At 36.7% G+C, this 13,273-nt stretch overlaps 1 protein-coding gene across 1 annotated transcript in view; it reads right to left on the bottom strand.

Annotated features, from left to right (window-relative positions):
* The window catches only part of LOC107670281 (alpha-catulin-like), a 68,125-nt gene that overhangs the window by 21,668 nt on the left and 33,184 nt on the right, over positions 1-13,273 (bottom strand). Inside the window, exons 2-3 of the mRNA XM_016462831.1 lie at positions 6,317-6,506; positions 828-1,015 (exon numbers count right to left, since the gene is read on the bottom strand). Of these exons, the coding sequence (XP_016318317.1) occupies positions 828-1,015; positions 6,317-6,506 (378 nt within the window). The remainder of the gene's footprint in view (positions 1-827; positions 1,016-6,316; positions 6,507-13,273) is intronic.

Below are 13,273 nucleotides of genomic sequence, written 5' to 3'. Positions count from 1 at the left end.
ATATATATATATATATATATACATGATTATTATTATTACATTTTCTGATAATTATTATTATTATAAAAATAAATGAAACTTTTTTTTTTTGTTGGACAACTGCAACATACAGACATACTTTTAAGTATTACAATAGCTACAACAGTTGCAACAATTCCATAACATAGTAGTTTTAACAAGGAAAAGTTTCTTAAACAAGAAAAATACTCTTCAATTCTTAAACCCCATACCATGTTTAAGTTACATATTAGTAGTGGTCATACATGTTGAATCACACCGCAGAAACTGTGCTTAAAGAGCAAAGCGTGAGTATGTGTAGGAAAGAAAACTCTTATATGTACCAATAGGCTCAGCGGAAGCAGTCCGAGACATTAGCATGGGAGAAAATTGATAAGGGAAGCCTCTATTTGAGGTTAGCTAGCTAAGAGTGGGCGTTATCAGGCATGGTCAGGACAAATTCAATTGTGTTTCTCTCTAATGGAGAGCTGTTCTGCTGCCTGGCCATCCAAACATCACTAACTGGACATGATTAGCTCCAGATCTGAGAGCACAAACAGGCGCACACACATAGACAGTGTTCACTTCCTCATCTCACCGACATGGATGCTAAGACAGGCCTCCTACTTTATCCTGTGCCATGTCTCTTCAATTATCTCCAAAGCAGAAGGACTCTAAATATGTGGCCATGCAGCGATAGCATCTGAGAGCAACTACTAGCCTGTGTGTGCGCCTGTGTACTCTTGTACTTGACAGGAAAAGATGAAAGCCATTCTGAGTGCTTGTAAAGGCCAGTGCACAAGTACTTGGACCCAGCAGACAATACGTACTTTGTTGCGAGAGCTTATGATCTGTTTGATAACGATGCAGTCTGCAAGCACCAGGACTTTGGTAACAGAGGAGAGCAGCATGCGAGCAGCTTTCACCATGCCAGTCCTGTCACTAAACACCGTGCTGCGACCATCACCCTCACACTGCTCCAGACTGGACACATCCGTCAGCTGAGCTATGGCAGTGCCTGCAGAGGAAAAACAGCAGAATGTAAGAAAAGTGCACACACACACATACACAAACAAGCTTAGAGGCAATAACAAGATATTGTTGCTAAAGTGTTCAAACCGCTAATTACACTTCAGCATGTAACTCGTCCCATTATGGACTGAATGATGCCGCAAATCATGTGGATTGTTAAGAGGTGTGCTATTATATCTCTAAGTGATCAGACTTAAGATTTCAGATAAAATCCTTAAGTGAACCACAACTAAAGAATATTATATATTCTCTATTATATTATAGAGATTTGAGGGTGGGCTTTACTGACTTGAGCAAGTAAACAACCATAAGAAAACCACCCAGGTCTTGTAAGTAACTACAAAAAACAAAAAGCACTAAGAAAACAGTAATATTGTGAAATATTATTACTATTTCAAATAACTGTTTTCCTTTTTAATATACTTTAAAATGTAATTTATTCCTGTGATGGATAAGTTGAATTTTCAGCAGTCATTACTCCAGTCTTCGTCATCACATGATCCTTCAAAATCTCTATATCATTCTAATATGCTGATTTGCTACTTAAAAAAACATTTTTTATTATTATCAATGTTGAATACTTATTTTTATGATTCTTTGATGAATAGAAAGTTTAAAGTTATAATTACTATACTAACCCAAACCATAAAAACTACAAATGTTTTTGAATTATTTTTGCATTTTTTTCCTTTTGATAGCATCCAGAAAATCAGGTTCTGTCAGATTTAGCGAACTTCTTGGGACATTTTTTTTTATTCATCCCCAAAATATAGCTAGAATAGGCCACAAAAAGTATTCGGACACTTTTGGGACACTTTAAAATTTATGAATGCCACTGAGGCAACTCTATATAAATCCTCACTAGCACTGAAACTGCTCTGTGAGAAACACTTCAGGTCATGGAAAACAAATACACACACATAACATGTCTTCTCCCTTAAAAACAAACACTTATAGATAAACCAACAAGCATTCATAAAACTGCCACTGCTCTGAAACAAAAATATGCTATTTCAATAAGTTCAATACGTTTCACAGCACATTAAGTCACACACCATTTGATTATTTACAAAGCAATCCATCACTCCGGGTGGTCACTTTTTAAAACATCAATAAACATCTCACTTTCCTCAGTGGGCGTCTACTAGCACACAACCCTGTCTAGACACAAATACTCTATGCTGGCTTATTTTTGGGCAGGGTGGCAGGGCTGGCGTGTCATGTCCCAGTTGGAACGTGCTGAAAGGACGCTTGATGAGTGCAGTTCCCTGCCTCGTGCCTCAATAAAGCAGTGTTATTCTGAGAGACGGAAAGACTGACACATTCAAAAGTGCAAGGAGAAAGAGGCTGAGAAATACAGACAGACGTTTTAGACATAGAAATTAAGAGTAATTTCTGAAGGGAAACAGCTTTGTTCCATGTTCAATGACACATTTGTCCATCTGAAGACACCGTCTTGATGGCATCCGACAGCTTTTCTTTCTTAAATCTCAAAGTGGTTTTAACAATCAAGGTGCCTTGTGCAGAGCGCTGCATTGTGGGCCAAATTACTTTGCCAGTTTGTGCACACCTATCCATAGTCATCTGACTGGGCACAATGCCCACATTTCCTGCTTTGTTGGTTTTCGTCTCATTTAGCAGCAGCTATACTGAAACATTCTTGTTTCTGGAGGGGATTGTTTGCTGCCTCTGTGTCTTTCCTGAGCTTTGAAGCGGCGTCTTTGTGGAAGCTTATAGTCGAATCCCTTGAGCGGCACCAGAGACGTGGTGCAGTCCTTAGCGGCTGGCATTTTCAGCCAACTCTTTTCAGAGGGTTTCCTGCTTTAAAGAGACATGGCCTCAGGCATAGGGCTTGCATAGAGAGTGAAACATTGAGATCTCTGCAACGATGCCCTTTAAAGACATCGTCTCAGTGTGCATCTGCTGCTTTTGAATGCACTTCATTAATTTAAAGTACTATAGTATCAAATCGTTGCTCAAAAGCAGCTGTCTATCTGTGTATATAAGGCCGAGAGGTCCCTGAAAAGCAAGACAAAGAGAAAATAATGCATTCTCAGCAAAACTGCAACTAGAGTTCCCAAACTTCAGGTTATGAAAATGTTCAACTTTGTTTCAACAACAAATACTTTTATATCCCAGGAATTGATTTTTATTCAAACTAACACATTTTTATTTCTTTTTGTTATATTAAGAACACATTAAAATGTCTTGATCATTTATTTTTGCTTTTCGAATGTCTTCTATGGATAGATTTTGTTTTGCCCTTGTTTCCGGCCCAGATGTTCAATCTTAAAAATCCATCAGAAAAATATATTTTTTAAACTATAATCATTTAAAAGGGTGAAATACACATGAGGAATTTTGATATTTATTTTGTGAGAATTAATTATAGTAATTTTTACACAAATTAGTTAATTCATTTTGCTAAACTAATAAAAACTACTGAAGTTTGATTGTTGCTAACATTATCAAAGCAAGCCTGAGAAAAATCAAGGTAAATATCATTTGGCAGATGAAAATAATATTTTTTATTGTGTGTCAATTCTAATGAAGCTGAAATTGTTTTCCAAATTCTAATCAAGCTGTAATTTTTTTCCAATTGTGCAAAAGTAAGAAAATATTATTTAATTGTATAAAATTAGAATACATAATGCTAGTTGCGATAACAAGACAAAGGAGTCGGCTGTTCTATTCCAAAAAAAAAACAAAAAAAACAGATGAACAAATGACAGAAACAACTGCTGGAAATTGCTAATAAACAAAAGATTTATATGTAATGATATTTAATTTTATTTGTAAAAAACACAGAGCCAAAAGGGCCCATAGTTGAAGAAACAACCACAATGAATCGTATGCAGTGCACTTTAAAACCACACAGACTTGTACTCAACACACATCCTCCTCCATCCTTCCTGCCGCTGAGAAGATGAAAGCCAATCACAGCAATGTAATCTCTACATCATTCAAAAAACTCCTGGATTTAAAGACGTGCAGGCCACTGCGTCACATCTGTGGTTACACACAAAGTCACAGGTCATTTCTCAAATCAGGGCTTCCCCTTTTCAATGAAAGCTCTCTTTCATCTCCTTCAGACGATGTGCTCTCGTACCTAAGCTGAACTGGTTTAGTTATTCTATAAACAAAAAGATTTCACCACTCTATAACATCTGACTTATTCTCCTGAGATGAGTCTACATTACTTTTTCCCCACCTGCCTAAATGTGTTTTGGTCTAAACTTTTGCCCGTCACACATGGGAGGCCCGTGTAATAATCAGGAGGATTAAATGCGTGGGTGAGCGTTCAAACACTGTGGGGAGTCTGATAACTAACTTGAAGCCAGTCTAATTTCGGTGTTGTTGCCCTGGGAGGTATGGGAAGGGAGGTGGCAGAGACCACCAACTATCTGTATTTATAGATGCAGAACAGAGCTCCTATTATTTCAGACCGGAGGGACAAATGTAAATCACAACACACTTTGAGTCTTTAAGATAGTCGCATTTGATTGACACAGCACTTGTTTTGCTACTAAATACACAGATGTGCAAAACATTATTTGGACTCTAAGCCACACTTGAAAGTGTATTAATTCATGACATTACATGATAAAATATCAGACTAAGTGGCATTTATTTCAAAGAAATTTATCAAAAAATAAAATAAAATAAAATAAATTTTTAGGTCTGACAATTAAGACATCTCTACACAATGAAAAATGTTTGAAAAAAATACTTTGAAACAGTTTTCACTCAGAAAATTCACAAATGGCAAGTAACACGTTAAATTAAAAATGAAATGTAAAAAAGTAGAAAGACTGAAATAATATTTTCTCGTAAAAAAAACATTCCAATAATAATGTTTTATTAACAACTTCAAAAAAATATTTTTTTATAGTGCATTAATTCCCAGGGTACTAGTCTATTAAATAAGTTAATGCAGAAATAAGTAATTCTCAATTATCTAGTTTTTATACAAAGCCTCATAGATGTCAACTCATATCAAATGTATTTATTTCATAACTGCAGCTGCTTGCCTTTGTAAACCTCTTTAAACCGTCAGAACCGATCAAATCTCTTTGTGCGCGTGTTGGTTATTCAAAGAGCAAGCACAGCAACACTTCATCACAAATGAGAGATATGGAAACGTACATTTGTGGGGTATTTTTAGGCAAACTCTTCAGAGACAGATGGGACATCAAGAGCTTAATAGAAGAGAAACTGCAGCACTCTCCCTTTCACAAACCTCAACAGATTCAGGCAAAAAAAAAGCTGCTCTTGGATCCATGCATCTCAAAACAGCTGCATCCATACAGTATGGATGTGAAAACCCCATTTTAATAAAATTATAGGCTTTAAATATATTAAACTGTGCATATTCATTTAAACTATGCAGCTTATAATAAAACTTGATAGACTAATTTTTATGCCATTTGGCAGTTGATTTTTCAATTGGCTACATCCCACATAATGACAAACTGATTTGGATTGACTGGAATTGAATTAGTCCAACACAGTTTTTATATGAAACATAAAAATTACATTAAGGTTTAAGCTTGCTCACAGGCTGTCGTTTGTCTCCATTTTGAGGATTTTAAATTCATTATACACTACCGTACAAAGGTTTGAGGTCAGTAAATTTGTTAATACCTTTATTCAGCAAGGATGCATTAAATTGATCAAAAGTGTCAGCAAAGACATTTATAATGTTACAAAAGATTTCATTGCAAATAATCCTGAAAAAAAAAAAACTATCACAGTTTCCACAAAAATATTAAACAGCAACATTTCTGAAGGATCATGTGACACTTAAGATTTAAGTAATGGCTGCTGAAAATTGTAAAAACTTTTGAACAGTAGTGTATATAAATGAAATACTCATTTTTGTAGGCGGCATTTCAATGATTTAATATTATTATGATCTAATGTTTCTTGAAGTACCTCATATGTTGCATGTATGATATCATGTTTACTGTTATAAAGAAAAAATAAAAGAATCATTCGAAAATGCATTTACAACAGTTACATGTCTCTGAATTTCATTCCATTTTATTTATACTTCCTTAAATTCAATTTGAAATGCAATTCCTGTATGCTACATCAATTAAATTAAATTTGAATTTCAAATCAATTTTGCATGGTGTACAACCCTGACAGGCAGTCCTGAGCTTGTTGACAAGTTCCACAATGTTTAACCCAGCTGTCCATTTCCTGTTCCTCGTTGCCTGGTAACTCAACCCATTAAAACTGCTTAAGTGTCATTGCTCTTCCAGTTGAGTAGTGTCAGACTAACCTGCTCTCCGGGCCTCAAAGCAAGCCAGTCCCATCTCGTCCTTCAAGTCTTCATTCTCTGCTGCAATGGCTTCACCCACGGCCACGAAGCGGCCAACTGCAACACTGACCGCCTGCCCCACTCTCTGGATGGCCCGTAAGGTCTTCTCCGTCTTCTTGAGCTTGTCTTTGTGATTGATCAGTGTGGTAATCTGGAAAAAGACAAACAAAGTAATGTTTAGCAAAATAATGTTTAATATATGGTACATATTTCAACACAAAAGAAAATAAGAAGTCTCTTATGCTCACCAAAGCTGCATTTATTTGATCAAAAATATGGTAATATTGTGAAATATAAATACAATTTAAAATAGGCCTAACTGTTTTCTATTTTAATATATTTCAAAATCTAGTTTATTCCTGTGATGGAAAAGCAGAATTTTCAGTGGAAATTACCACAATTTGATCAATCTAATGTGTCCTTGCTGAATAATTTCTTCAGAAAAAAAAACTGCTGACCCCAAACCTGTACAATGGAGAAAGAAGAGGATAACAAAGAGTACAAGAATGAAAGTGAGTATCCTCTTCATCAACATATGTTTAATGTCACTTGCTCTCACACTTTCAGATACAATCACAGCTACGGTCTTCTGTCTGTGTCAGGCTTGACTTCATCAATCATTTACTCGGAGCTCTTTACAATTTCCGCTCTCAAGAGCTGAAATCCCTCACCTCCTGCTGATGAGTAATGGCAGGTGGCCTGCTAAAGGAAACGTTTAATTGGAGTACAACAGCAGGGAGCATGGACAACACAAGTGCCTGAGAATAATAGACTAAAACAGGCTGCATGGAGCAAACAGGAGCCTACATGTGCTACTGCCAACCAGTCAACAACAATAAGAAAAGAACCCTTTTAGAAGAAGTATGCAAATGTCCTTCCAAAAATATTTCAAATTTTAGCTTAGAATTGCACATAATCAGCGACAGATTTCTCCTGCTCAGCAGCGTACATTTCAGCATGGACAGTGAATGATGAATGAATCTCGTACGCTTCATATTTACATTCCTCACGAGTGAGTCATCTGGAGTTTGACGTTTGGCATCATCCATCTATCTTTTCTGAATTCACTTAAAGGGGCCATTTCCCAGCTAACCGGAAACTTTCTCAGTACTTTGGCAAGGTTCTCTCAAGAAATAGTCTTAAAGGTGCAGTAGCAAAAACAGCCCGTTTAATTCTTATGGTCAAAGATATAGATGAAAATAGTCATGAAATCTAACTTGCGACAAGAAATATTGACCACATATGAGCTTCAGGGAAAGTAATAAAATAGTACACATGTAAAACTGTGGAGACTTCACACTTCACACTGTTCATTTTGCTTTGTGCTGTTATAATTTGTCATTCTGAGGGAGTTCTTTGAATCATTCCCATGCAGTCTTAAGTTGACACCCACATACAGAAGGAGAGAGTGATAAATCGAGGGGGAGGTGTTTCTACGTCATGCTGTGGTCCAGCGCTCGCTCTGTGTCTGACACATCTCCCTGGCTGTAATCAGACACTCGGGTGAGAGATAAAGGGCCCTGTCCCTGCCTCACCGCTCCTCCGGCTACGAGCCGTCCTGCCAACAAAACGAGGGCCATCCATGAGTCATAGATGGAGAAAAATGAAACATTCCCTGAGGAGGGGAAAAAATCCAGTTGGAAGATAAGGGTGCGAGGGGGCTGTGGACAATGGAGGGTTGAATGGTACAATGTTGACATTATGTCAACAGTTCTGGAAAAGCACCACATATAATGTTTATTCAGAGTTCAAGATGCTTATCTCACAATCTTCGGCTCAGGCAGTATGATGGTATATGTTGTGCAATGGAAAGAAAAAAAGATACTACTGTACTGTTAATATCATGATATATTAGTTGTGCAAAACAAAAAATAAATAAATAAATAAAACAAAAATTTACATACACTACAATTTAATCATTTGTGGTCGTTACATTTTAAAAATTGTATGCTGCATTTATTTGATCAAAAATAACAATAAAATCTATAATATTAAATAAAATTTAGAAATTTTCTATTTTATTATAGTTTAAAATGTATTTTATTCATGTGATGGCAAAGCTAGATTTTCAGCATCATTACTGCAGTCATTAGTGTCACATGATCCTTCTAAAATCATTCTAATATGTTGATTTGGTGCTCAAGTAACATTTCTTATTATTATCAATGTTAAAAACATTGTTTTTCAGGATTCTTTGATGAAAGAAAGTACAAAAGAACAACATTTGGTTACTGTCACTTTTGATCAATTTAAAGGGCTGGTTGATTGAGATTTTACTTTTTTAACGTTAGTTAGTGTGTAATGTTGCTGTTTGAGCATAAACAATATCTGCAAAGATACGACGCTGAAAGTTCAATTTAAACGGAGATATCGTCTTTTAAATTTCTTTCAGTTTAATGCCTACAAAAACAGCTCGTATTGCTGTTTGAGCATAAACAATATCTGCAAAGATACGACGCTGAAAGTTCAATTCAAACGGAGATATCGTCTTTTAAATTTCTTTCAGTTTAATGCCTACAAAAACAGCTCGTAGGGACTACAACGAGTTACTTCCCGGGTTTGTGACATCACAAACCCAGAAATTTACATGAACCCCGCCCCCGGGAAAATGCAACAAAGGGGACGAGGCCATGTTGCGCTGCTTTAGATCAATGTTCTAAAGCAGCGGTTCTTAATCCTGTTCCTCGCGTCCCCTGCTCTGCATCTCTCTCTCTCTCTCACCTGATCATCAGCTTGTCAGCTCCAATAAACTGTTCCATTATACACTATGTCAGACAGATATTTTTCACATAGCTATGAGAAGCGTTAAACATGGACGCTTAAGCATGCAGTTGCCGTGCTGTATTAAAGCTTTAATCAGGATAAAACCATATATTAAAAGCTAACAGAAGCAGTAGCATTTACAAATAACAACGTATCTAAAAGTATGAGAAAAACAAACAAAAAACATACCATTAAGAACCGTGTGCTTGCAGCACAGGTTCTGCGCGATCCTCTTCACTAATATCCTCTGTGTCTCATTCGGGCTAAAATTGATAAGCAATACTGACGACGTCATGGTTTACAATACAACCGGAGCACATGCTGCTGAGCTGAGGGGCGTGACGCTTAGACGCGCACTGGCGGTTTAGCCAACCACAACACACTGGGCCAGCTAACCAATCTGAGCCCATCGCATATTTCTGAGGGAGGGGCTTCATAAAAACAGGAACTCATCGGAGCGTTCAAAGGAGAAGGGACAGAGCGGTGTAGAATAAAGGTAAATTATGTGAAAAATAATGCATTTTTTAAACGAAGCATTAACACATGTTAGACTGCACCCCGTAAACAGTGTTGGGGAAAGTTACTTTTAAAAGTAATCTATACAGCATATATATCACAATATAAAATTACTCATACCGCCTACATATTTGGTCATACCCTTAATTCTGCTGATGGAAATGTTGGCAGGCGACTGTAGTGTGAGTAAATGAGTGAGACAGTGTTTGAGTCAGTGTGTGAATCCAGCATGGCCTCAGTAAAGTTAATGTTGTGATGACACTCACATGTCCTTCAGCAGTGGCAGTGCTCCAGAGAGAGACACTGACCCAAGACCGGCTCCAGTCTTACTCACTGAAGTCGGACCACAGAAACATGAGAAAGGTCTTAAGATCTATGCACACAAACTGTTTAAAGCATTGGCACACGTGTCTCTGAGTGAGAAGCACAGGCTGAGTGAAAGTGAGAAAGCACCGTGTGTATTTTTAGGTGTCAGAGGGAGAGGGTGGTGGCACTCATAACTTCCTGTTGCTGGATTAGCACATGGCCCACTCTGGCTATGTCAACAAAAAAAGAGGCTGCATAAAAAAACACATTGATTCAACACAGCAATCGCTTCTGTCTAAACGCCGCTGGTAGTGCCAAAGCCCAGAGGGCTATATTTAGTGCAAAGATAAAGCTCAAAACTCGCATGAAATACTTTTCTAAACTTGAACGAGGTTGCTGAACAAACACCGTATGACTTTTGGTTAGTTCAAATAAAGCGAAGTCTTATACAATCAATGTGTGCTTATAAATTACACAATATTCTAAACAAATCCAAAACAGGAAGCTGTAAATCAATTCAGTGTGATTTTTACCTGACAACAATGTCAAGCCAGCTGAAATTATGCTAGACTAATAAATTTTATCATTATGTGCAGTGTGGTCTGTTTCAGCACTAAATACATCATCAAAGGCATGTCTCGCGATTGCTCCAACAAAGACATACGGTGCCTTGCGAAAGTATTCATACCCCATTCATTTTTTTCACATTTTGTTATGTTGCTGCCTTATGTTAAACTGCTTTAAATTACTTTTTTTCCACATCAATCTACACTCCATACACCATACTGACAAAGCAAAAACAGAATTGTCACAACTTCGTAAATTTATTAAAAATAAAAAAAACTGAAATAGGTACATTGCATAAGTATTCAGTAGTATATTAAGTAGTATAACTAAATATTTCACTGAAGCACCTTTTCAGTCTCAAGTCTTTTTTGTTTAATGCGACAAGCTTTGATCATCATCATTTGGCAATTATCTGCCATTCTTCTCCTCACCTCTTCACCTCTCAAGCTCTGTCAGGTTGGACGGGAGCAAATGCACATTTTCAAGTTTCTCCAGAATTATTTGATTGGGTTCAAGCTCATGCTCTGGCTGGACCACTCAAGGACATTCACAGAGTTGTCTATAAGCCACTTTTGCTGTGTGCTTAGGCTCATTGTCCTGTTGGAAGGTAAACCTTCTGCCCAGTCTGAGGTTGAATGCTCTGGACTGGATTTTCATTAAGGCTAACTCAATATTTTGGTGCACTGAGCTTATCTTCTACTCTTACGAGTCCCTCGGTCCCTGCCATTGAATGATGTGGGAAAAAAGTAATTTAAAGCAGTTTAGCATAAGGCAGCAACTTAACAAAATGTGAAAAAAATGAAGGGGTATGAATATTTTCACAAGGCACTGTATATTTCTCTAAGGGCCAGTATGTGACTAGAGTTCAAGCTATTGAACAAAAGCTGGAAATGCCTGCATGAACCTCCCATGGTTCCTGTTAGATTTGGTTTGAAAGAGAAGGAAAAGTAAAGAGATGTCTCAAAAATTAGGCTCTATATTGATTTGTAAGAGTGAGTGCTCACAAAAAATAGCAATGTGACTGTCTTTATGTCTGGGCTGTAATAAAAGAACAATATATTTGCCAGGCTAACTAATCGGTTGATATTATCTGCACTAGCTAATAACCATTCCCACATAGTCGATTAAAGTCTGAACTTGAGCATGGATGTAAAAAATGTCCAGTTTATTGATACTTTAAATAATCTTTATACAAAAACTACCGGGCCTAGACTTTTAAGGCTATTGGTGAAAATGCTTCTATTTTGCAGAACAAATCATATTATCTGCATGACTTGAGGGACCAGTTTTGTTTTTTGTTTTTTTAATACACATACTTTAATTTTGTTCTCATGCACAAAATGCACTTATTTGATTTGTAACCTAGAAATAGTTCAGAAACTTACATTTTTCTTATTCATTGTATATCATAATGTTTCATTAATTAAAAAATAAATAAAATTCCCTGTGGGCAGTGCTCTGACATATCACGCAGCAGAGTTCTAGGTCAACCCCGGTTTGAGCCTTGGCTTGAGGTCCTTTCCTGATCCTGTTCCCCTCTCCATTCGCTTCCTATCTCTACTCAACTGTCCTGTCCAATACAGGCTTAAAATGCCCCAAATTTCAGATTTCAAAAAACATATTTTTGTTTCTCAGATCTTGAGCCCCATTACATCAGCCATCATCCACATTGCTTTCTAGATATTGGCATTGCCAATCCCATTTCCATAAACTATTACTGAGGAGACAAAAAAGCAGCACCATTATGAAAGGAGACATGAAAGACAATCAGAATGTATTTATATTGACATCAGATGCATATGACAGCTGTTCTCAAGCACCGTATACATCTATCACATTGCATTTCTTTACAGAGACAATTCCATTTTCTGTTGGATGTTTGCTAGCTAATGTTCCATATGCATCTTATCACCCTCATAGAACAAATCTCTCTGGAAAGACATCTTGAGCAAAACAAGATTTAGTTCCTATGAAAAGCATTCGTGTTGATAAGTACAGCAAGATGACTAAACCCTGAATGAAAAACAGCCCTAATAATTTACTGCACAACATGAATTGTAGGTATATGCCAAACAGTGGCAGATGGATTGTGGGCTCAACAAGCTTTATATTAAATTACTTTTTGGAATAGACAAAACAAACACAAAGTGCATTCAAAGTTCAATAACAGTGTTTTTTAATAAAAATGTTTAAAGAAATCACATTTTTAACTGGTTCAGTCTCGCATGCCTGTTTGTGCCCATTCTAACTGCACTAAAATATGAATGACTGCCCTTGTAAGAAGTGGAGCTCAACCTAAATTTAAAGGTGATGAATACTGTTTGAATAAACGACTGAAATAGGATATCGCAATGGCATGACATGACACAATGTTATTGCACTTTGACACAAATTACGCAATTCTGCTGCCAAAAAAGCATTTCCCGGGAAAAACTAAATGCATTCCACTTTTATCACGGTCTATCACAGTGAAAGATGAAAGAGATCCTTTTAATTTCAAGAGCTGTACCTGTGGAGAACGAAAAGCTACATCACACTCTTTTTCAATCTCATGCTGGGTAAAAGGACAGAAAGAAGATAAAAGATGAAAGTGGTAAAAAAAAAAGGATGATTTAAAAAAATTAAAGGGGTCATATGATGTTGCTAAAAATAACATTATTTTGTGTATTTGGTTTAATGAAATGTGTTTATGCAGTTTAAAGTAAAAAAAACAACATTATTTTCCAAATACTGTACATTATTGTTTCTCCTCTATGCCCCGCCTTT

Source organism: Sinocyclocheilus anshuiensis, unplaced genomic scaffold (genome assembly GCF_001515605.1).
Source record: "Sinocyclocheilus anshuiensis isolate Anshui unplaced genomic scaffold, SAMN03320099.WGS_v1.1 scaffold913, whole genome shotgun sequence".
NCBI lineage: Eukaryota > Metazoa > Chordata > Actinopteri > Cypriniformes > Cyprinidae > Sinocyclocheilus > Sinocyclocheilus anshuiensis.
This window is presented reverse-complemented; position numbering and strand designations above follow the sequence as displayed.